Source organism: Podarcis filfolensis (assembly GCF_964270895.1).
Source record: "Podarcis filfolensis genome assembly, chromosome: 4".
NCBI lineage: Eukaryota > Metazoa > Chordata > Lepidosauria > Squamata > Lacertidae > Podarcis > Podarcis filfolensis.
The window spans coordinates 85,010,738-85,035,482 of record NC_139607.1 but is presented as its reverse complement, the minus strand read 5'-3'; the positions used below and the strand labels follow the sequence as shown (position 1 = coordinate 85,035,482).

Below are 24,745 nucleotides of genomic sequence, written 5' to 3'. Positions count from 1 at the left end.
AGAATCTGATTATCCCTACATCAATTGAATGGTAGCCCTTTTGTAAGCAGCTGTTTTAGAATGACTTAAACCAAAGAGGGAAAATAATTGCCTTGATTCAACATCAGCATTTCTTTTCTGTGTCCTGAACTTGATTACATAATGTTAGTTTAATTTTCTCCTCAGGCTGAAGTCATTATTTGTGAAACGAAACTAACGGATGGCATTTGGTTCACTTATTTCCTTGGGTAGATTATTAAATCAATACTATTGTAGACATGCAGAATGTGCAGAGGAATCATTACAGTGGATTTTCACTGCCATATCTATGTGTATGCTAGATCTGCAAAGCTGATTACCAGATTAATCAATTAACATTTTACCAATGCATCCTTTTTGCCCACATGGACTTTTTGTCTCATTTGCTGAACGTGGAAGTGTCATGCTGTCCTTTTATGAAACACAATTTCCTGAATGATGTGGATGGGTCTGTATAGGTGTGGCTTGAAATATGCAGGATGCAATTGTGTATTCAATTCCTTTTCCCAACCCAGTTCCGCAGTGACATCACCACCTAATTATATTGTTAAATGTCATGGAAGGAAGGCATCTGGAAAATGTATAAATCTGCCTTATGTTTGTCATACAATTCCTGCATGATAAAAATAAAAATTGACAGGAAAATTATAATTTTTTTCAATTAAGGAAACCTACTCACTGTTGAACAAAAACCACCTACAAATGTGTTTAAGCTGCAGGGACAGTTTGTATTGCTCATAAAATGTAAGGAAACTGTTAAAATGGAGAAGGCTGCAATTGATATGCTTCACAACAGTTCACTAAAAATATACTCGTCAGCTTTGACTAACTTTGATGAGGGAGGAGACAGTAGACCAAATAATTTCCACTTAGTCAAAATTATTTTTTGGCCAAGTCAGAGTTTGCTCATCAAAAAGTCCAGAGAAAGCTTTAGCACCCATTATCACCTTCATTGGTCATCATGAAAGCTACAGTATGCCAAGTGTGGGTTACAAAGGACCCAAACTCAGGCTCACAGCATAGACCAAAGTAGACTGCACAGCTTACGTTTCCTCACAAGAGTGTTGTGAGGTTAAACCCAGGTAAGGATGTATTTGCCCAACTCCCTATGAGTAAACCTAAATAAATATCCCTCTTTGTCTGAAGGTGTTAATTTTCCCCATGGCATATACAGTAGTTGTTTTAAAAAAAGACTGGTCCTATACATCTTCTTTTAAAAAAGAGAGCAGAACCACATTAAGACCAACAACAAGATGTTCATTAAATATGCTAGTAGCAGGAGACCTTCCCCTCCACTGTCTTGTGGGATATCTTCACAAGAAAAGGCTAAGAAGTAAACCCTACACAAATCCAGAGTGGAGTCCTTAAGACAGTTGGATGGCGCCTTGCAAACCTCCTTCCTGCAACTCCTGCAACCAAGCTAGTACGAAATGTATTGCTCTGTTTTCCTTTGGACCCCAGGAACGTCAGTTTGGTGCTGTTAATGCAGTGGTCTGACTTCACTTCTAGAAGCGCACTCCATTGTCTCTCTCGAGACAGATGGATGCAAACAAACAGGAGGAGACAGTCTAGGGATAGTTGGACCTTTGGATGATAAGGGAGTCAAGCCTGTGCTAAAGGAGATTGCAGAGAAGCTTAACAAATTCTTTGCATCTGTCTTCACAACTGAATTAATTTTTGCAGGAGGGGAATCTGAGGAACTGAGGCAGCATAGTCATAAGAGATGAAGCTCTAGGCCTAATAGACAAAATAAAAACTGAGGAATTGCCAGGTCCAGATGGCATCACCCCCAAAATTATCAAATATGTACAAAAATATGTAACTCCTCTCCCAGATCAGCCTCCATACTAGAGAACTGGAAAGTAGTCAAAGCAATATCAATTTTCAAAAAGGGTAACAAAGGTAAGATGAAGGACCACTGGACAGTTAAGTCCCCTCAAAGGCAACTATGAGGTGCAGAGCTCATCTCACTTTTCAGGCTGAGGGAGCTGGCGTTTGTCCACAGACAGCTTTCTGGGTCATGTGGCCAAAACAACTAAACTGCTACTGGTGCCATGATGAGTGCCAGAGCACACAGAAATGCAGTTTACCTTCCCACTGCATTCATCTACTTGCACTGGTATGCTTTTGAACTGCTAGGTTGGCAGAAGCTGGGACAGAGCAAGGAGAGGTCCCCTGCCACATGGATTCGAACTGTCAACCTTCCAATCAGCAAGCCCAAGAGGCTCAGTGGTTTAGACCACTGCGCCACTTGCATTCCCTTTTTAAAAGGGATCTATTTGGAGATCCTGGAAATTATAGGTTAGCTTAATGTCCGTCTAGGGAAAACGGGTGGAACATGTATTTAAAGATAAAATAACTAAACACGTAAAAAAAGAAATGTTGTTGAAGCAGAACAGGCATGGCTTCTGCAAAAGCAAGCCCTATCTCCCAAACCTATTACAAGTTCTTTGAAAGTGTCAACAAGCATATAAATAGACATGATTCAGCTGACCCAGTGTACTTGGTCCTTATCAAGGGCTCCTAAGTAAGCTTAGCAGTTAAGGGATATGAAGAGAGATCATCTTGTGGATCAGGAATTTGTTAAGTAGCAGGAAACAGAGAGAAGGAATAAATGGACATTTAGTCTAGAAGGACCATCACTTCGGCAAAAAATCTTAGTGCATTATTATTTTATATTTCTGAGTTATTTTAAATTTGAGGGGGTCATTTCTTAACATAAGCATGAATGTTTAGTCATCTCACGAAACTCAAAACACACATTATTCATTTCCAGTTTCTTTATTATTACTTAATATTTATCCACAAGAATTTCCCCACTACCAGTTGCAGAAGCAGAAAACAATGTAAAAATCGTGCCTGGGTTTCATTTGTGTGGGAGGATTTGACCTGCACTGCAAGACATGTAATGGAGAAATTCCTAAATCTGCATCTAATGACCTTTTGGGTGGGCAGCAAATACTTGTGAGACTATGTGGACCTGACTAATCATTATGGTATCCCCTTCTGCAACCAGTGAGAATGGCTAATGCACAACCATGGAGTCATTATGCAAATTTGTATGATGCTTTCCTATTTGTCATGTGCCTTAATGCTACTGTATTAGGAAGCAGGTCCTTGGCTACAGCCTAAATCACTTATTATTGCTTTACATTTTCTAGAACTACACCCCAGGAATAAACAGTTCTATCTCTAATCTTTTGTTTGCTGTGGCACAAATTACACCCTGAAAAGAAATTCAAAAAGTGAAAAGGCAAAATAACTGACTTCCTAGAATTCCTACCCAGAGGTCTTTTCTTAGAAACATTAAAAGCATGCTTTAAAATTGTCCTCTGCAACAGTATGGACTAGAATCACACATGTGTGTGTGTGTGTGTATAGCCTACTCTGCACAGGTACAGAGACCACAGATAAGGATAGGCATTTGTTACACAGGTAACATGAAAGCAACACTGGATTTTGGGAGGCTGGATGAAACATACCTGAGAGGTGGCTATTCTAGGCATATGGACTGGCATGTTTGCTTGTTTATTGTATTTGTTACGTCTTTATTACACTCATTGTTTTATTTAAATGAAATTTAAAAACGAAAAAACCATATGCACAAACATGACACCGAATCCAGTAAAACACAGACCAAAACTGGCACAGAGAGTAAATATAGATTATTTATTTATTTAAAAGCATTTCCAAACTGCTTAATATTAAAAAAACCCTCTATATGGTAAACAAAAAATTGCAACATTTTAAAAAAGATACACCATAAAGATCAGTAATGAAGATGAAATCAGTAACAACAGGGCCAAATCTTATCAGTCAGGTTGTCTGGGCAAAAAGCAGTAAGTCTTTACAAGAAATCTGGAGCAATCAATGACTAATCAGAGAGAATGAAAACATCATTTTAAGGCAGGGGTTGCCATCCTGGCACCCATGAAGACTTACATTAGTGACCCAGGGCAGGTGCCCCGGACCCTGAGCTTTCATTTTTTTAAAAAAGAAGTGTCTAACTTTCCTAGAAAGAAAGAAATGGGGGCAAAATGTGTAGGCACCTTCTTAGTGATTTTGTGAGGGTTGCTGTCTGTCAACACATAACATCAGCACTAAACTTCACCAGCTGCCACTATGTTACTGAGCCAAATGTAAGGTCTTACTGCTAGTGTATAAAGCCCTACATAACTTGGGACCAGGATGTGAGAGATCGCTTTACCCCTTCTATACCTGCCTGTTTACCGTGGTCATCTAAGGTCTTCCTTGTGGTGCCGTGCCAGAGGTTCAATCCATGGTGGTTGCTCCTTCAGTTCAGTGGCACCTACCTTGTGAAGCACAGAGCATTTTGAAATGAGACAATCTCCAACACAGTAGACCTTCCACTGGATGCTAAAAGTTCTATTTCTGCAAGCTTTCTCAAAAGGATGAATGAGTGTGCAGATAGTATCAAATTCCTCCTTGGAAATAGTTTGTTTTGCCTTATATTTTCTTGTTGTTGTACACTGCTATATGTTGAGTTTATAAATATTTCAAATAAATAAAATGACAAAGTTGCTTCCTAGCAAGAAATGTAGAGTGTACGGTTTTCTGCTAGTCATTTAACTGGAACTCACAGCAATGACGTTAAAAGTTCCATTTCCTTTTCCTTTGTTTCCTCCTTTTCTGTACAGCACCATGTGTGACCCCGTTGCTCTTGCTTGCTCCCTTAGCAGCTTTTGATACCGTTGACCATGGGCTAATACTGGACTGACTCCATGAGTTGGTAGCTGGAGGAATGCACTGTTATACATTTGTTCCTCTCCTACCCACTGGGTCAGTTCCAGAGTGGCGTTGGGTAAGTCTATGTCAGGCCCCTGGCAGTTACACTATAGGGTATCACAAAATGTCATTTTGTCCCCAATGGTGTTTAACATCTATATGAAACTGCTAGGAGGGACCATCATGGGAATTAGAACACGGTGCCATTGATATACTGATGACACTCAGCTCTATTTCTCTCTTCCATCTGAGTGAGGTGAGGTTGTACAAGTTCTGGACCAGAGCCTGGATGCAATGGAAGACTAAATCCCCAAAAGATGGAGGTCCTGTGGGTTGTGGTTCTCTTTCCAGGAATTAGGTAATTCCTTCAGAAATGGGGCTGCAATTCTCTCTAAAGGAGCAAGTACATAGTGTGGGGGTGCTCCTGGACCCATCATTGCCACTGGACGTTAAGGTGGCCTCAGTGGCAAGGAGCATTTTCTACCATTCTTGGATGGTTTGATACACAACTATAATCATCCCTGGACAGAAATGCACTGGTCACCTCCGGACTAGATTACCCTGTGGGGCTGTCCTAGAAGCTGCAGCTGGTGCAGAATGCAACAGCTATTCTACTGACTGAGGCACCTAACTGTGACCATGTTACACCACTCTTGAAAGAGCTAAACTAGGTACCAGGTTGGTTAGCTGTACTTAGGCTTAGGTACAGTTACAATAGTGTACTACGAAGTAAATTATTTACAGAAATCGTTATTAGGCAATACTGAAGAAGCTCATCAAATTTTTGAAAGGTCACTTATTCTAAACCTTTGAATCTACAAATAGTGTATTGGCTAGACACTTGAAATCTGCTACTTCATTATCTATGAAAGAGTGTTTAAGTCATGTCTTAGGTACATCTGAGTTGGGCAAACCTACTGTCTGTATTTTAAAGAAATATGGGATTTGGCCTCAAGTATCAGTGTCAGATTAATAGTCACATATTTATACAGAAAATTACATTGTGATTTTAATTATCTATACAGAATCATTGACTTTTAAAAATGTCCCTTATTTAATGATTTTAAAAATACACAATTATTATCATTTACCTGTATTGAGCTCTGTCATGGAATTTCCCCCAAATCTTACATGCAGAAAGAAATTTTGTCTAAAATATCTACTCACAAGATTGCTTTTTCTATTTTACTGGATTTCTCATTTTGATATTTTACAGTGATCCTATTAAAAGGTTTATTGCTGATCAAAATTTCCCTTATGGGTTGGGGGGGGGGCAATAAGGACTGATACTGTGCCAGAAGGATTAAAGTTCACTACATGGCAGCAAAACTCTCTTTTCCCTCTCCTAGGCTTCCTGGCAATGTGGGCTGAGAAATGGGTGATTTGCCTCAAACCACATCCTTGTCCTACAGATGCATTAAAATTTAAAGGATAGTAAAAAAAGTAAATAACAACAACAGCAATTAAAACATTGCATTTTTAAATTACTGTAACCCACTCTTGGGCCCTATAAAGGGGAAGTATGAAATGGAATAATAACAATAATTCACAACTAGTATGAGTGATCTTAAATATACTTTTCACTGTTGCATATAAAACCCCATGAAATCAGATACTGAAGGAAGAAAAATGATTGTGAAACCAAAGGGATAAGGGAAAACTGGGGAGAGTCCAGAATTTTATTAAAAAGAAACTTTTAGTAGTCAGACAATCTTTTTGTATGTCATTTCAAACAAATCTCCAGCACTGTAAAAGAAAAACCCCCAAATCTGGCTGTCTGCCAGAATGGCATGACACACAGGAAATAATTCAGGGAGTGGAATTCCCCCTTTTGTAAAAGGTCATGTGAAGTGAAAATATAGTTCAGCTGGGTTTCCCCTAGACAAAAAGTACCTAATGTCCTGGACAAATACTGCCAAGCTGGTACAAGATTAATTTGCATTGATTTAAAAGAAATTTTGGTGTTTACTTTCTATGATCAATTGAATTTCCCCATTCTTTGTTATTACTATGTAGCAGTGACAGATTTTCACTGTATTCACCCGAACTCTTCTCAGTTTCTTTTCCCATACTGGACATTTTCTGAAAGGAAAATTTCACATGAACTCACCGGGCAGCCGTATGTAAGCCACTCTTTCACTGTAAGCCCCATCCCATCTATAACATGCAGACAGTAACACTGGCCTACATTACAAGGTTGTTAGGGTTATGGAGAATGAAATGTCTTTGAGCACAGAATAAATATGCTATAGGGACATAAAAAATATTGTAATGACTATCTTGTTATTACAGTGATTTACAACGACAGATTTTTGAACTGCACCAAGAAATACATAGGTTGCACCTGTCAAGGTTGAGCTATCCCGTCCATGTACATAATCACTGTTGCCTAGGAGAATTACATCCATAGAGTCCTCCCCCTGCCTCTCTTTCCTCCAGTTATGTCACAGATACACAAAATTAACAACTGCACGTCTTCATATGTAAACTTCATGCGTTTGGGCATATGCAGAATTCAGGCAACTAAAAATTGACTGTTTTTTCAGGTATGCTGCAACTTGGCAAAGAGTTTTGCAACCCACACAGAGCAATGACCTTGCTTCCAGGAAGGCTGATGTGCGCAGGGGATTCTAGGTTCCAGGAAGACCCTTGCACCACTAGCAGGATGACACTACATGACTAGGCTAACTGCTTCCTTATCTCTTAAAAGTAGCAGATCACCTCCCACTTCACCCCTGCAAGTGTCCACTCTTGGGTCTTGTCCTTCAGTTTGAGAATCTGACAGCCCAATCCTATGCATGCTTACTCAGTAGGGGTTTACACTCACCAAGGTTGAGCGCAGTTAGCCTTAATTGATAAAATATACTTTGAATCTCTGAAGAAAAGGGGTAGGGAAAAGTGGACAGGAGTAAGAATTAGAGCAAGAGTGTGCTAGACTGTATTTGTTTTTCTTGTGGTCCTCCCCTGTGCATTGCCAACCTTAATTTAGCACACATATACCTCCTTTCCCCTAAAAAGAATTACAGCGCAATCATGTACATGTCTATTCAGAAATAAACCACCCTGATTTCAATGGGACCAGATGCACTGAGGAATTTGTGTCCCAACAGATGTTGCTGGACTCCCATCATTCCTGACCACTAGCCATGCAGCCTGAGGGTGATGCTCCCAATTCAAAGACTCTGGAGGGACACAGATTCCTCATCCTGATAATACTGGAATTCAGCTTCAAACCATACACACACAAAATAGGAAAGCCATCACCAAAAGAAAGGGGGAAAGACTTGCACACTATACATTTCGGAAAGGCCACAGCTCAGGGGCAGAGCATCTGCTTTGCATGCAGAAACTCCAAAGCAGGGCTGGGAATGTCCCCCTGCCTGAAACCCCAAGGGGAAGGCAGCTGCCAGTAATGCAGAACAACCCTGAGTTCGATGGCCCAACAGGTCTGACTCCGTATAAGGCAGCTTCCTGTGTTCCTCTCTGTCTAGACACAAATGTAGAAACAGCAACTGCAATCCAGAGAGAAGCGGGATATATCTCACCACGGAGGGGGAAGTGTGTGACCTGCATGTGGCTGCGGAGTCTGCCGTCCAGCAACATCAACACCCTTCCTGCTTCCCCCCTCCTTATTATGGCTTCTATCTTTAAACGTGACTGGGCATCAGGGCCGGCCCACCCACGAGACAAGGTGAGGCGACCGCCTCAGGCGGCAGGGTCCCGAGGTCGACCTTCGCTCTCCGCTTCTTCCCGGGCGGCAGGGGCGCCATTTTTGTGGTCCGCCTCAGGCGGCAAAAAGTCTTGGGCCGGCTCTGCGGAGGACCATTCGACCCCGACAGCACTTCTTCATAAACAGCTTCCGATAAATAAAAGACTCCCCTCAGAAACGGAACGCCTCTTGGCCTAAACCGCGTTCTCGTTACAAACGCAGCAGCAGCAGCACTCAGGAACTAGCAAGCAAAGCAAAACATAACGTGAAGGCAAAATAAAAAAAATAAAACCCCACACACCACCGTCAAGCGTCGTGTGGAAAGGCCTGGCGTCCACCTGAGTGGACGCTGCTTCAGCTCCTGTCATGACCCAGGACGCCGCCGCTGTTGCCGCCGTTGCTCCTCCCTCGGATCCAGCCGAGCCGCCGCCTGAGGTAAATATAAAAACAGGCCGTCCTCGCGCAGGGCGCTTAACCGCGCATGCGCCGCAACGGCCGCAAGGCTGGCTTGTTCGGCTGCGAGGGGCTTTTTCCGTTTGTGGAAGAAACCCGAGGCCTGTGGAGGAGGAGCCCGCGGTTGATGACAGGAATTTCCGTTCTCGAGTTATTTCCCCTCCCTCCTTTGGGGCGGGCCCCGCTCGGCTTTCTGTCCCCGCTCCTTGGTTCTTTCCGACTATCTTGTTTCGTGAGCTTCCCTTTCCCACCCTCCCCCAGTATATAGGGGCCGGGAGGCGGCCGGCGGAGACTTCCAAATCCGCCTGGGAGGGCCTAGCGGTAAGTGGGGCCGAGGGGTCGGGGTCGGGGTGGGGCCTTATTGTGCCGCCGCTGCTGCAGGGCGTTTGTGGGGGGGGGTTGTTCTTTTTACACTTTTGCTACTGCTGCTGCTATCATTTTTATTATTACTTTTATACGTTATTTCTGTATAACAACACGCTCATATTACTGTATAACAATATACTAGTAATATTACTGTATAACAATATACTTATAATATTACTGTATACTAGTATACTACTGTTGTTCTTCTTTTTATCATTATAATGCTGTTATAACTACACATTACTACTGCTACGACTACTACTATCATCATCATCGTCATCATCTGTAGCTCGCCCTTCGTTCACACGACGGTCCCAGGGCTTTAAAAAATGCGAAATTCGGTTTAATGCAATATAGATCCTTGTGCCACTTCAGCTTTAAACGGAGGAACCTCAAAGCGTTTTGCAAAAAGAATTAGGGCAAAGAACTCGGCGGTTAGGAGCAGTTTTATTTTTTAACACGCACACGCAGCTGCTTAAGCGAATATTTTTTTAAAAATCGAGCCACTGCCAACTATCGCGATTTAAACCGGGCGGGGAGCTGAAACTTTAGGCTCGTAGGAGGAGGACACGTAAGTGCCCGATCAAAACAGGCGTGGTGTGCATTTTTTTTTTTTTTTTTGCGGGGCGGGGGGGCGTTTACGAAATTAAAGCCGCACAGCTTAGCCACGAAGTTGACAGATCGGCAGTGCACGGCAGTTGATGGAGAGAGAAAGAGGGGGTGGGACTGCAGTCTTCAAGCTGCCCCCTGAGCAAAGCCCTATAGAGTACAGTGGGGCTTAGGTGAGTAAGCATATTATGAAAGGACTGAGCTTACTATTTTGTTGAGTCACCTCAAAGTAAGCTTACAAAGTTAACGAGCATTTATTTATTTACTTTAATATAATTTATATGCTGCTTGATTGTTTAAAAAGCCCCCCCCCCAGCATATTATAAACAAAATGAGATTATTAGCAACTGGGCAGTCATTTGAAGACTAGGGTCTTAGGACATAGCCTCTCTTCCTGCAGTAGTTGTACATTGCAGGAAAATGCTAGTTAGAGGTGGTCAGGTTTCTTTTCTGAGAAGTTTGTAGTTAATGATAAGCTTCCTAGAACAGTTTGAAAGTGGTTTCATGTTACTGTGATGACTAGGGAGAATTGCTAGGAACGGGACATGAAAGTGGAAGACATAAATTGGAGGCTACTACGTATTGATGCGACAGCTGGATTCAGAGATGAAAAGAAATAGATGTGCTAATGCTAAATAGAGTGGCATGCAGTCTCTGTGGCTACCTAGATCAGAGCCACATGTTCACATTATCAGCTGATGTGAGCAACTGATAAAATCAAGGGATGACCAAGCACTTCAGACCTGGGTCTATCAAAGTCCGGCATTCTGTTTATAACAGCAGCCAGACGGATACTCTTCCAGTGGTCAGAGCAGGACATGAAGATAGCAGTAGATGATGGGTACCTTATCACTTCATTCCTATCCTGCTTTAACAACTGCTACTAAACTTTGCTGGTACTTTGATTCCACTGTTCCCTTTAGTTATTACTTTTGGAATGTAACTATTGTTTCTCCTCATTGTCATCTAGCACAGTCTGTTGACATTTTATTCATTCCTCCTTTAATGGCCTCACACTTGTAGTTTTCCATTTGCTCACACCAGACCTTTAATCCTTTTGTTTGATGTTCCTTTGACCTATGTGGACTGCACTGTTATTTTGCAATCCTGCAGTGCAAGTCTAATAAATAGGTGCTCTTTTATATCTTAGACTGCTGTTCCACTTTAGTTCAGCTGAGTATATTTAAACGTCTTAAAATAATATTATTAATTTATTTATTGAATTTATATACTGCCCTATACCCGGAGGCTTCAGGGCGGTTCACATAGTAGGAACACAGTATAGGCAAATAGGTATATACTTGTAGCACAGCCAGGGTTACTTGATAACTTGCCATATCTCTGTTATTGTGGGTATTAATGTGTGCTGTTCATCTTTTACTGTCAGCCCATTACTAGTTTAGACATTCTGGATCTTTTATTGTTTGTGCCTAAATCTCATTTTGTATTCTGTAAATCATCCCTTGTAACTTTTCTCCTTTTGACCTCACTTTGTTTTATTTTTATAATACCTTTTTTTCTTCACACACTATGTGCTTTATATACCTATCGTCTGATGTTGGCTCTTCAAACATCTGATGGATGTATGAAAGGTTATGCTGCAGTACATGTGCTAGCCTTATGGTGTCAAATAATAGAATAGGCTAATAAGGGTCTGTAATTTAATTTATTTGAGTATGGGATTTTATCTAGACTATCACAGACAGATTCATAGGAAATAAAAAATAACTTTATTTGAAGATGCTAAAAATCCAAAGTGCCATTTATTTTTTAAAGTCTGACATAACCTTAGAGTTGTCAGTCATAGGAAAAAATGGATCCCTGCTGACAGCCAATGGTGTATTGCTATGTTAAAATGATTTGCTAATTACTCAGAAAGTGTAGGTGTACAAGACTAGAGTATTATGGATGCCTACCTACATCAGGCACTTAAAATATGCCTTAGCTCCTCCAAAGAGGCAGTAGCTGAGATGCACTTAATTTACGGCTGCTAGCTCATTTAGATACTACTTAACAGACTGTTTAGTTTTCTAATTAACTCATTAATTTTCTGTGTTCCCATACTTCAGAAATGCTATTTTTTGAGTTCTGAAGAACTGTGAACTTAAGATCTCTTTCTGCCCTGGATATAAATATGCATGTGTTCACTCCATGATGGTGTGTGATACATCATGCAGCACAGGCACTTTCCTAGATGGAAAGTCTGTGTATAAAAAGTCACATGTTAAGCATAATGGAATTCTGAAAAGTATTGATTGTTTGTGACCAAAGCACTGTGAACCAAAATAATTTTGATATAATAATACCTGTAGTAATCGGCAGTCAATTCCAGAACAACTTTTGAATTAGTTAAATACACTGCGCAATTGGAAGCGTTGACCTCAATGTCAGTAAGCTTTCAGAGGAAGCATTGACCTCAGTGTCAGAGCTTTCAGAGGATGCCTTGTTTTCCACATAAAAATCCCTGCGTAGAAAGCTTACACATTGGCAGATATGAGTGCTTCCTATGTGCAGGTGAATATCAACTTATGGGAGCCTTCATATATGGCCTTCTCTTGTGTACAGTTAGCAGGGAATCTTGATCCCTGCTCCTCGCCACCATTCTGAGAGATTTGCAGCTAACCTGAACTGCTCAACTCTACATCAGTGGTGTTAACACTGATTCCTTTATGGTCTTTCAGTATAGGCACAAAGGATGCTTTGTGGGCTAAATTGGCTTCAGTTCAACACCAGTCCATTCTAACAGTTGGCATAGACAAGTTATTAGACTCTGGCTAAAAATATAACTGTGAAGTGAAGTTTATTGCCATTGAATATTTGTAGTGCTTTACAACTGTGTACACACACAGTATACTGTAATTTTTTAAAGAAGCTCATATATCTTTTTCTCTTCATGCAGGTCTTGGTAACCTTGTGTTTATCACACATTACATTTACTGTTTCTCCTTGTGGACCCAATATTGCAATATGGCTGCCTAAGCCCCTTAAAAGGGACTTGAGTCTGAAGTCTGGGAGATAGTTTTGTGCATAAATACTAAAATTATTTTTGCTTTTATTAAGGAGAGACATGACTTGCCTAAATATTTTAGCTAATGAGTATTATTATTATTTATTAAATTTCTATACAGCCCTACCGATGTTCCATTTTTCCTCTCCTAAGCAATATAATTATGTTAAACACAATAAACTTCTAATAATAGTAAAGCAACCTGGTTAAAATTATGCTATAAAACTTCAGCAACAACATAAGGAAAGAAAATGTTCCAGGGCTGATTAAAGCTTGTTGGTGTCCAGGGCAAGAGCAATAGTGGTTTGCAGAGATCACCCTTAGCTTAATAGTTCCAAAACTTCATTGATGTATTTGAGGGGAAATCCTTGAGTATCTTCTTGGCAAGAATTAAACTAATCTTAAGAGGGAGCAGATGTATTTATGTACCATAGTTTCAAAACACAGGGTGGTATCCTATATTTGTCATATTCAGAGTAGCACCACTGAGATCAATGGAGATTTGCATCCACTACTTTCAGTGGGTCTCCTTTAAGTAAAACCTAGTTGGGCACAACCCATGCATTCCTGGTTTAATTTGACTTTAAAGGGGAAAAGGCTTTTCAGCATATGTAGCCAACTACAAGCAAGTCATACATATGCCTACAGATTCCACGTTTCCTTAATACCCTACATTTCTGCACTTTTATTTTCTACATAGTAACAGGATTTGGAAACTAATGCTGCAGCCTGATACTAACTTAATTTATTTGGACTTCCTTAGATTTGGGTGGGACTCATGTCCAAGTTTACAGGCTATGGGCTAAATATTTAGTTTTCTTCTTCACACTTTATTTTTAAGGCTTTCTCCCTTCTGCCATAATGAGAAGGGGAACATTAGCACTTGTAAGAAAGAAGGAACTACAGTGTTTTAAGGAAGTGTGCATTTTGAAAAAGAGAACAAATTATGTTTAGCCAGAAAGATGAAAGTACTGAATGAAAGAGATACTTTATAAAGAAATTGCATGCAATGTTTTGCTTTTAGGTTTTTATTTTATTATGGCCTGGAAGTTAATCAGATTTGCACAAAACTATCTCCCAGGCTTCAGACTCGTCCCATTCTCCTATCTTATTTCATCGTCATGAACATATATGATTCATTACCATCCAAACTGAGGAATAGCAGTGATGTAAGTGAACTGACGTACGATCTGTCATGTGAACTCTACAGGATGTCCACCTTTTCAACTTTCCCTCAGAATGTACCTGTATCTGAAAGGAGTCTCGCCCGTGCTGGTTTCTATTACACTGGTGTGAAAGACAAAGTAAAATGTTTTAGTTGTGGCTTGATGTTGGATAACTGGAAAAAAGGTGACAAGGCTCTGGACAAGCATAAGCAACTCTACCCTAGCTGCAACTTTGTGAAGAGTTTGACTCCATTGAACAATCTCGGTTCATCATTTAATTCTGCCTTTTCACCTCCAACTGCCTTTGGCCTTTCTTCTTCACATTCCCCGACACCAGCAGCAAATATGGATCAAGTTGGCTATTTCAGTGGAAGCTTTTCAAGCTTTCCTCATGATCCAGTCACATCCAGGGCAGTTGAAGACTTGTCCCATTTGAGATCTAAAACAGTCAATCATGCAATGAGTGCAGAGGAAGACAGACTGCACACTTTTGAGTCATGGCCACTGACATTTCTGTCACCATCTTCTTTGGCAAAAGCTGGATTTTATTACATTGGGCCTGCGGACAAGGTGGCTTGTTTTGCCTGTGGTGGTCAACTGAGTAACTGGGAGCCTAAGGATAATGCCATGTCGGAACATCGGAGGCACTTTCCAAACTGCCCTTTAGTGGAACAAATGTGTGACCAGACCAGTTTCACAGTCTCCAATATGAGCATGCAGACCTACGTAATGCGCCTCAACACTTTCAAAAGCTGGCCAGCTGCAGTTCCAGTTCAGCCACCGCGGCTTGCAGATGCTGGCTTCTATTATGTGGGTAAGTGAGCTGCCTATTTTTGGTCACTTGGATTCTATTTAATTTTTTTTTAACTGTTTAATCAGTGACTGCTGAACGTATCTTTAAAAATATTATATAAACTGTTTTTCCCCTCCCCTCTTCAGGTCGCAATGATGATGTTAAATGTTTCTGCTGTGATGGTGGACTCAGGTGTTGGGAGTCTGGGGATGATCCATGGGTAGAACATGCTAAATGGTTTCCAAGGTACATCTAAACTTCTTTGAAATAGTAGCAATTATGGTCCTAATCTTAATATATTTGGAACTGAAAGGCAAAACTAGTATCCCAAAGAGATCTATTTTAAGAGGAGTATTGTTTTTTTCCTGCTGAGAGTTGTACTCTCCTTGGGGCAATCTGTTGGGGGCAGATGCTAGCAGTAAGCAGACTATATTTTATTCTCTTTTTTTCCCCTGCCAAGTGGGCTGCCAGGGAGTGACTAAATAGTTTTTGCAGGGGACTGAACTGATCATTCTCAGAAGGCTTTCTCTGCACCCTTCTCATTTCTCCCTCCATATTTCCCCTGCTTATTCCATCCAGACTTTCCCCTACCCACATGAAATTAGATTGAGGGCTGCATGTAACCTTTCGGTCATAGATTGACCGACCGTGGTTTAAACGGAGCAGATTCTCTGTTAATATGTTATGTATCTGGAGGAGTTGTCATGTCAGATTACAAACTCCACTTCAAAAGTGAACATTTAGAACTGGGCATGCATATGGCTTATCTGAGGCACTTCGGTCTGCATGTATCTGGAACAATGTACAGTCTGTATATTAGAATTGAAACACTGCATTTTATCTTCTAGATGTGAGTACCTGCAGCATATGAAAGGACAAGAGTTTGTCCATCAGATTCAAGTAAGATTCCCCCATCTTCTTGAACAGGTATTCAAACAACTACTTTGCTTTGATTTCAACAGTATTCTTGTGTATTACAGTGGTACCTCGGGTTAAGAACTTAATTCGTTCTGGAGGTCCTTTCTTAACCTGAAACTGTTCTTAACCTGAAGCACCACTTTAGCTAATGGGGCCTCCCACCGCCACGCAATTTCTATTCTCATCCTGAAGCAAAGTTCTTAACCCGAGGTACTATTTCTGGGTTAGCGGAGTCTGTAACCTGAAGCGTCTGTAACCTGAAGCATCTGTAACCCGAGGTACCACTGTACCTCATAGATTTTTAAATTGGGCACTTTCAAACTAAGCTCTCTAGAAGAGCCTTTAATTTTAATCTCTTCCCGCTAGCCACATAAAAGCCAACCATGTGTTAGGCATGCTGAAAGTGGCTACAAATAAAGGTGTGAAGTTGGTTAAATGTCAAGGTCAAAGGATGTGGTCTTTTAGAGAGCATCTGAGTTTTCTATGATTCAGTAGAAACTTGTCAATTTCACACGGCAACTGTGATGGTTTCCTAAGATAGTTTGAGTGACTAAGTGGCTAATTGAGCAAATTGCTTGACATGTGATCTGTTACTGTGCTTACGGCAGCTAACAATCAAAATTGCATATAGGAGCTACAAGCAGTGATGATGATAAGGGCTTCCCCTTTCTTCTGGCAGTTGACAATGTATTGTGACAGCAACAGTCGGCCCTCAAAGTGTCTGACAAAACCATTGCTGTGGTGTTCAGGACAGAGTGCATGCAGATGTTTAGGGTGACTGTTTAAGTGGTTTAAATTTTGGCAAACTTCTTGTGTTCGCTTCTGTTTTGATACACAAAAATTACATTCATTTTAAAACACTCTTTCTGTGTTTTGTAGCTGTTATCCACCTCAGATACACCTGTGGATGAAAATGTTGAGCCAAGTAAGTATTTTTTACAAGATATTTTAAGTTGGTATGGACACTTGGAATATGAAAGCACTGTTTGTTAAATAGGGAATACCAAAAACACTTAGCAATATCAGGTTTTAATCAATTATCTAGAAGTATTGTGTCTTACAAAGCAACTTGAATATGGATTCTCAAAAATAACTTTGTTGTCACTTGGTATTGTACTCTCAAAATGAGGAGACTTCTGTTTGTCTTATTCTCATTTGCATTGCCTTGCTTACTAAGTGGAATGTTGATGCAGTTCATATCTTGCCACAACTTGGCAAGAACATAATGAATAATTTTTCGTGCTCTTCCACCAGTAATTGGACCTTACCTTCAGAGTAGCTTACAGCAAGTATAATAAATAACAAAAACTGAAAAAACATTCAGCAACAATGGCAAACACTTCAAAAAAATCCAAACTCAATGCGCAGTTCCTGAAAAAGCACACTCAGATAAGACTGTCGTTTTCTTCTTAAGGTCTTCATTGAGATTGCTAGCAAAACCTCTCTCAACATTTTCATAGGGGCCCCCTAGTGGTGCAAAAAATTATTGTGGATAGCTTTGAAGTTACTATTGGTGATCCAAATAAGTTATACTCAGGGTAAACCCAATGAAATCAATGGACTTGAATATGATCCACATTAGGTATCATCCTGTGAATTGATCTGACCTAAGTTGGAGAAAGCCAAGATCACTTATGGAGACTGTATAATAGAGGCTAGAAATCTTTGATAGCTTGCTCTGGACTTTAAAAAGCTGCTTTTCCAAAGTAATACAGCTAGTGAATTAATTAGTGTTGCTGTCAAGCATAGTTCCTATATCAGCTGCTGTAACTTACAACCTATCTAGTAAGTTGATTAGTGATTCTACTTATGGAGTAGAAGCTAGCTGGTTCTTGCCTATTGCAGCAAGATATAGGGTCTGTATGTTTCTGAAGGGGAGATCTCATTGCTTTGTAGGTGAGCACATTCTTTGTGTGCCTACAGTTCCAGATTCAGCCCCTGGTATGTTTAGTCAAAAAGGTCCCTGATAGTACAATTCAGAAAAGCCTTCGTTGAGATTTTGGATTTCTGTTCTGAGTCACTGCTAATCTAAATGGATCCGTGGTCTGACTTAGTATAAGACAGTTTAATATGTTCACATCCGTAAGCTTCTTGTGTGAAAATGCCTTTAGTATAGCCTAATATAAAAGTTAATTTGCATAAGAGTAAAGCAAAGGTTTTTTCAATGTTGGACATGGAACCTGATGTAAACATGATCTTATTCTCTGTTTTAATTTAATTTTAAAACGTATTCTTCAAAATCCATATGGATCTAATGAGCAATACCATTAATTTTTCTCTGAGCAGTTATTCATTTTGGACCTGGTGAGAATGCTTCAGAAGATGCAATCATGATGAAAACCCCAGTGGTTGAAGCTGCCTTGGAGATGGGATTCAGCAAAAGACTAGTCAAGCAGACTGTTCAGAGTAAAATCTTAACAACCGGAGAGAATTATAAATCTGTAAATGATCTTGTGTCCGACCTCATTGCTGCAGGAGATGAGAAGAATGAAGAAGAGAAGGTGGTGCAAGCAGAGGAAGTGACATCAGGTATGTAAAAAGCTCTAGTGATAGAATCTGGTATGTTGCTTCATTCTCTTCATAATCATCCTTGAAAAATGGCTTCCCAGCTTCCACTTGGAAGATTCCCAGAAGGGAAGAGCCGACAGCCCTCAAGAATTTCATTATCAAATTGCTTTCATTAGATCTAGTCCTGTCATCTAGGGTCGCTGGATGACAGTCCATCAGGTATTTGAATTGTGTTACTGTCTCTATCAACCTCTGGGCTAAATACCGTACTTTTCTGTCTATAAGACGCCCCCTTGTATAAGGACACCCCCCCATTTGGGGGGACTAAATTTTAAGAAAGTGAGGGGAGATGGCCCAAAGTTGTTGAGCCTCTCCCCCCATGCAGCTTCAGGCAGGAAACACTCCCTAGATTGTTTCCCATGCACAGCGGCATCAGGTGAATTTGCACTCCCTCCAGCCATCCAGTTTGCAGGAGTGCAACCTCCCCCGACACCTCCGTGCATGGGAAATGATCCAGGGAGTGCTTCCCGTGCGCAGCGGCATCGGGTGAATTTGCGCTCCCGTCAAAGAGCTGGCTGGCAGTGTGCAGCTTCTCTCTCCCCCCCTCATGCAGCTGTGGGCAGTAAACACCCCCCAGATCGCTCGCTGCGGCATTGGAAGCCGTGCTCCTGCCAACTGAATGGCTGGTGCTGCACCGCTCCCCCCCCCCCCCCGGCCATGGCACTATCTGTGTATTGAACGACCCCAGTCTTTGGACGTGGTTTTTGAGTCGAAAAACTTCGTCCAATACCCGGAAAAATACGGTATATCCAGTTCCATCAGTTTTTCTGCATACGACCTACTTCCAGTACCATTAGCCATCTTTGTTGCACTCCGATCTCATTATTATTTTTTCTACATTCTTCTTAAACTGTGGTACCTGGCATTGGACTCTGTGTGTCAAGTGAATGCAAAATAAAGTTGTGACTTTTACTTCCTATAACTTGGAAACTATTATTCTACCTGTGAGCCTAAATGAAATTCAGTTCAGGCAAGTTGGAGGTACTGTTGTTTGGTGGCTGGTTTACCCAATTAGGTAGTGATCAGTCTTCTCTGGATGGCATTGTACTAATCCTAAAGAAGCAGACTCATAACTTGAAGTGCTCTTGGTGTGCCTTTTGTCATCTTTCACTGATTTGCCAGTGTCAGCCCTATTTGGACAGAACCTTGCTACAGTTATCCATGCTCTAGTAACCTCATAGTTGGATTATTGCAATTTATTAAATGTGGGGCTGCCTTTTAAAATGGCCTGGAAACTTCAGTTGGTCCAGAATAGGCTAGCTATGTAAATATGATACAATGCAAATGCTTTGTCCGCATTCACTCCCAATCCATTTTATCAGTACACCAGACAGTATACTCTTTTTATATGCTAAGTTAACACATAAGAAAATTGTTCTTAAAGCATAATTCAACTTTCTTCCGACCTTTTGGGACATTCATTTTTCAGGTGAGGGAAGGCTGGGGAGGAAGACCTGCAGGCTTTGTGAATGTTGAAATGTTGCATTTTCTTTATCATACCTAAACTTGTTTCAGAAGCATAAATTATTTTCAATTCCATTCTCCCCCACCCTCTTGTGATTTCAAAATTTCTCCTTAAATCTTCCAATGCTAAACAAATTGAACTATAATCATTTTTCATTATTTATATTTTAGATCTGTCCTTAATCAGGAAGAACCGAAATGCATTGTTTCAGCGCTTGACATGTGTGCTTCCTATCCTTGAAAGTTTATTAACATCCAAAGTAATAACTGACATTGAATACCATGTTATTAAACAAAAAACCCAGACACCACTGCAAGCGAGAGAACTGATTGATACCATCTTGGTGAAAGGAAACACAGCTGCAAACATATTCAGAAACTGTTTACAAGAGTGCGATTTTGTATTATACAAAGACTTGTTCGGTGAGTTTGAGAAAAGAATGTGCTGGTTAACATCTAATTGCCACTTCTCTGAGAGATGACAGACTTAGCATGTTATAATTCAGAGCAGTAATAGAGGTCATTGGCCTTGCTTTAGGGATTGTATGCCGGAAACCATAGAACCCTGTCGATTAGTATGGCAGCTTATTGCTTGCAGGAAGTCTTACGTTTATTGAACAGAACTATTTTTTATTTTATTTTTTAGAGGAGAAGAAAATGCCTTATATTCCGACAGAAGATGTTTCAGGTAAAAACTGAATTCACTAAAATAACATTGGGCACCATTTGAAATAATATGGATTGCTTATAAAAATAAATTTTAAAACTCGCATTTTAAATAGTTTCAGATACTTGGTATAGAGAAGCACCATATACAGTGGTTTCTCGGTTTTCGAATGTAATCTATTCCAGAAGACAGTTCAACTTCCTAAATGTTTGAAAACCAAAGCATGCATTTACATCTGGAAAACTCAATATGGAAGCCACATGGCACATATTGCCGAAAAGTGTTCACAAATTGAAGCAGTTACTTCTGGGTTTTCGGCGTTCAAAAGCCAAAACATTTGACTTCCGAGACGTTCGAAAACCGAGGTGCCACTGTATAAAAGTTTTCCTACTTCTGCAGTTTGAAATCACAGTTTAAGAAGTCTAGGCAGGTGCCATGATTTTGAGTAAATTCCAGTCCTTTCTTCTTGTAACAAGAATGAAATGGAAACTTGCCTTCTGCACATCCCTGGTAGTTTGTTATCTGGAGCCTCCACGTCTTTCCCCTGTAGGAAATGCCGCCTTCACATTTGTTGCAAGAATAGCATCATGAAGCACACCTTCACATTTGCTTTTTGAATCATTTTTGCGAGCAGTTTCTGAATGGGTACACCTTCAGGAAAACTATAAAGCTCTGATTTTGAAGGCTCTTCGTCAGTTAGAATAACTCCAACATGTATTGGTGGATGCAGAAAAAGAAAACAAAGGGAGTTTTTGGGATGGAGGGGGAGAGACTTGGAAACAGTGGTATTTGTTTGTGTTGTAAAATACAGCAATTTGGAACATATATAACATATGTTTTCTCCCCTGCAGGCCTGCCCATGGAAGAACAGCTGAGACGATTGCAAGAAGAGAGAACATGCAAAGTTTGCATGGACAAGGAAGTGTCCATTGTCTTCATCCCATGTGGCCACTTAGTTGTCTGTAAAGAATGTGCCCCTTCCCTTAGAAAATGCCCTATATGCAGAGGGACAATCAAGGGCACAGTGCGGACATTTCTTTCATGAAGGGCATAAAATGAGTTTGATCAGCAAGATCCTCACACTGCAGCCCAGTGGGCACTTTTTTGGGTCAGTTATTGTTTCTCAAATGACTGGATTGCTAATCCAGTCTAGCTTTCTAGTGCCTTGGAGCCAAATGTTACTAAAGATGGGGGTGAGCAACCATGCAGGGTGTGTTACAGTTTGTGGTTCACAAAAGTAGTTGTTGATTATTTGTTAACCTATTGGGAAGCTTGCTGACATGTATAACTGGTTAGTCTAAAATATATTTTATATAGACCACATTTGAGGAACCTGTAGCTTTACCATATGTTGTTTTAGTGCAGCTCCCATTAACCTTAGCCGTAGGCCCTGCTAACTGTGAGTGACGGGGGAGCTGGAGTCTAATGTCTCCCAGGAATTTGCAGGTTCCCCATCCCTGATAACTGACTGAATTATGAGCAGAAGTTTGATAATTGAAGCATCTATGCAGGATTGCTTGAGTTGGTCATAGGACAAGCTATATACCACCAAGATGCAATGCAAAAGACTTGTGCTACGTTGCTTTATACATGATCTGATAATGTTAAAAAATTATTTGTGAAATAAACTTAATATTAAAAGTTGTTCAAGGAACATTGTTGGAATTTATTTTCAGCCTCATTTTCAGACTTGCTCGATTACCATCACTAAAGGGAAGGAAAAACTGTTTTAGACACTGTCCGTATTATAGATCTATACATGTGTTTTTAAAATCTTAAGTAGGATGCAGCTCCCAAATACTTGTGTTTAAACAATAGCTAGTCACTACAGTGCTCTCACCCTTGTGTTCTCTTGATTTCAGATATTTACCTTCTAGATGCCATATAGACTTTCCAATATTGTTGGAATTGTGCTCCTTGATCATAAAGTCCACTTAACAATAGCTTTTCTAGCATCACCCCCCCGGGGGGGGGGAATTGATAGCCAATGTGGTAAATAATGCATTTGGCTTGCCCAGTTTGAATCCCCATCTAGTTATAACATTGTTACGTTGAGACAGCAAGTGACCCATCTTTCAGGCCCTTAGGTGAGGATAATCTTGATGTAATAACCATAATATACGCTAGGGCCAGCTAGCCTGTGGTTCTGCAGCTGCTGGACTCAAAACTCCCATCAGCCCCAGCCAACATTGTGAAGAATAATAATAGTAATAATTATTATTTATATCCAGCTCCTCTGGGTAGCTTTTAACTTAAAAACAGCCAAACATGAGACATTAAAAACCTTGTCAATAAGGGGCTGCCTTCAGAAAGTTGTGCAGTTGTCTTGTCTTTTTGACACCTGGTGAGTGGGTGCCACTACCAAGAAGGCAGTAGTGATGGAAATTGCAGTCAAACAGCATCTGGAGGGACAAATGTTAGCCACCCTTGATGCATGCTGTCAGATCATTTGGAAAAGCAGGATTCAGATGTAAGCAGTCATGACCACGTACTGCATCAATTAAACCCTCTTCTGTCTCCTGGGAAGATGTGAGAGATTTGTGTGTGAGATATATGAGAGATATATTTTAAGTCTTGCTGGATCAGAGTAAATGATCAGCTACTCCAATAATTGTGCTCTTGACAGTGGGCAGCGAGATGCCTATGGGAAGCCCACAAACAGGACATGAGTCCAATAGCACTCCATGTGCAATGTGAGTGAAAAATTGGAACGGATCCAAAGGAATTTAAGTATAATGTCATGTATGCTACATTGGGCTCTTGCTCATACGTATAAACACTGGCATCGTTGTGTGTGATAGTTGCTGAGGCTTCTGGTGCAGGCTGGTCAAAACCTAAAGGACACGCGCCAAGTAGCTAGCAGTGCGTAAGGACAACTTTGAAGGCAACAAATGATTCTAACTCTGAACTTTTTGCTGAACTTCTTAAAATGTTTCTTAAGCACCTAACATTGCTAGATCCTGTGGAAAATTTAAAAAAATTAAATGAGGTGCTGCATCAGGGTGTCAGAAACGAAATAATTCCGTGTTTGTTCTTCTGCTACTGCTGCAGCTGCTTCCCCTTATCGCACCCTATGCGGTTCCAGTTTAGCGCATGCTCCATGTGACAAATTGGTGTGTGGGGTGTGTGTGTGTTTGGAAACAGTAATTTAAAGTGTTTGGACACTCCTAGACTTGTTTTGGGAGCACCAGATGCATCTATATTGTCATCTTTTAGCTGCCTGCCATTATACTTGGTTGCAGCAGAGGGAGTTTGTTCTGCTACTATGAGACCAAATCTATTTGGTGGCTCCTTTCCCTCCACTATTTCCAGTCAAAAGAGGTTGTTACAACAACTTTTTAACTTTAACAGCTGTTGCATGTATGTGTGTGTCCCTCTATGATCTCAATTTTAAGCCTCAGAAAAAAAACTTGTTGCCTTCATCGTTCTTATTGGCTGTGTCAAAACGTAAGCAAACATACTTTTCTGCATACGTGGCAATAATATTTGCATCCCTATTAGCTGTGATTGCATTAGAGCCACAGAGAAACTAAGAGGAATATATGCACCTACAGCCCATGTTGCATATTAACAGGGTGTGTGTTCTTGTTAAACTGGTTCATCGCCTAGCAGAATCTACCCTAAGATGTTTCTTTTTGCAAAGTCTTCATATTATATGAGGATTTTGTGATGCTAGAAGCTTAAATATATTAAAAGGAAAAACTATTTTGATGTTTCTAAATACAAATGTTTTGAGCTGCTTTTCATCCCAGGGTCTGCATTAGCTCATGGGAAGCATTTCAAATGCTTCATGCCACTGGTGGAAGAGATGGAAGTGGGTGAAGCAATGGATGTCACTTTTACCTATACTCCAACCGTGCAAATGTCAGTGGTTTCTCAACCTCCACCTTGCTCTGTGTAGACAGGCGAGATGCATCACATTCTAGCCAGACAAAAACATGTAAAAGGTGCAAAAGAGGGCAAAACATTTGCCCCTGCCCCTGCCCCTGCCCTGTGGTTCCACTTCCCTGATATATGCTGGCACTATAAACACACACACACGCACACACACACACACACGCACACACAGCCTTTTAATTGAGATCATCGACAATTAAATGAATCACATTAGTTCAGTTTATTCAGCCATTCAGCTCCAAATCTTGAAGGCTTCTGTGTAACTCAGAGAGAGCAAGTGACAACCTGAGTAATAACATCACTGTCTTGGAAAACTGCCCTAGATGAACTTGGTTTTCAGGTACTGCCTGTGCATTTGGTGATT

The 24,745-nt window shown here is 40.7% G+C and overlaps 1 protein-coding gene and 1 long non-coding RNA gene across 14 annotated transcripts; one reads left to right on the top strand and one right to left on the bottom strand.

Annotated features, from left to right (window-relative positions):
• Nucleotides 1-3,669: 3,669 nt before the first annotated feature.
• LOC310760962 lies at nucleotides 3,670-8,303 on the bottom strand. Its single transcript, XR_014547127.1, has 2 exons — nucleotides 6,082-8,303; nucleotides 3,670-4,331 (listed from the first exon to the last, which is right to left on the bottom strand). It is a non-coding gene; the product is annotated as an uncharacterized lncRNA (long non-coding RNA).
• A 62-nt stretch (nucleotides 8,304-8,365) lies between these two features.
• On the top strand, nucleotides 8,366-22,128 carry BIRC2 (baculoviral IAP repeat containing 2). Of its 13 annotated transcripts, none has more exons than XM_083609902.1 (9): nucleotides 8,366-8,908; nucleotides 12,801-14,888; nucleotides 15,014-15,113; nucleotides 15,716-15,794; nucleotides 16,665-16,710; nucleotides 18,072-18,314; nucleotides 19,989-20,240; nucleotides 20,464-20,505; nucleotides 21,336-22,128. In XM_083609902.1, exons 2-9 carry the CDS (start codon nucleotides 13,913-13,915, stop codon nucleotides 21,527-21,529), a joined length of 1,932 nt encoding a protein of 643 aa, XP_083466028.1. In that variant the 5' UTR covers nucleotides 8,366-8,908; nucleotides 12,801-13,912; the 3' UTR covers nucleotides 21,530-22,128. The 13 variants fall into 13 exon arrangements, with proteins under 13 accessions (XP_083466028.1, XP_083466022.1, XP_083466031.1 ...); XM_083609896.1 differs by having other exon boundaries at nucleotides 8,375-9,247; nucleotides 14,119-14,888; XM_083609905.1 differs by lacking the exon at nucleotides 8,366-8,908 and adding an exon at nucleotides 8,952-9,247 and having other exon boundaries at nucleotides 13,990-14,888.
• The last annotated feature ends 2,617 nt before the right edge of the window (nucleotides 22,129-24,745 follow it).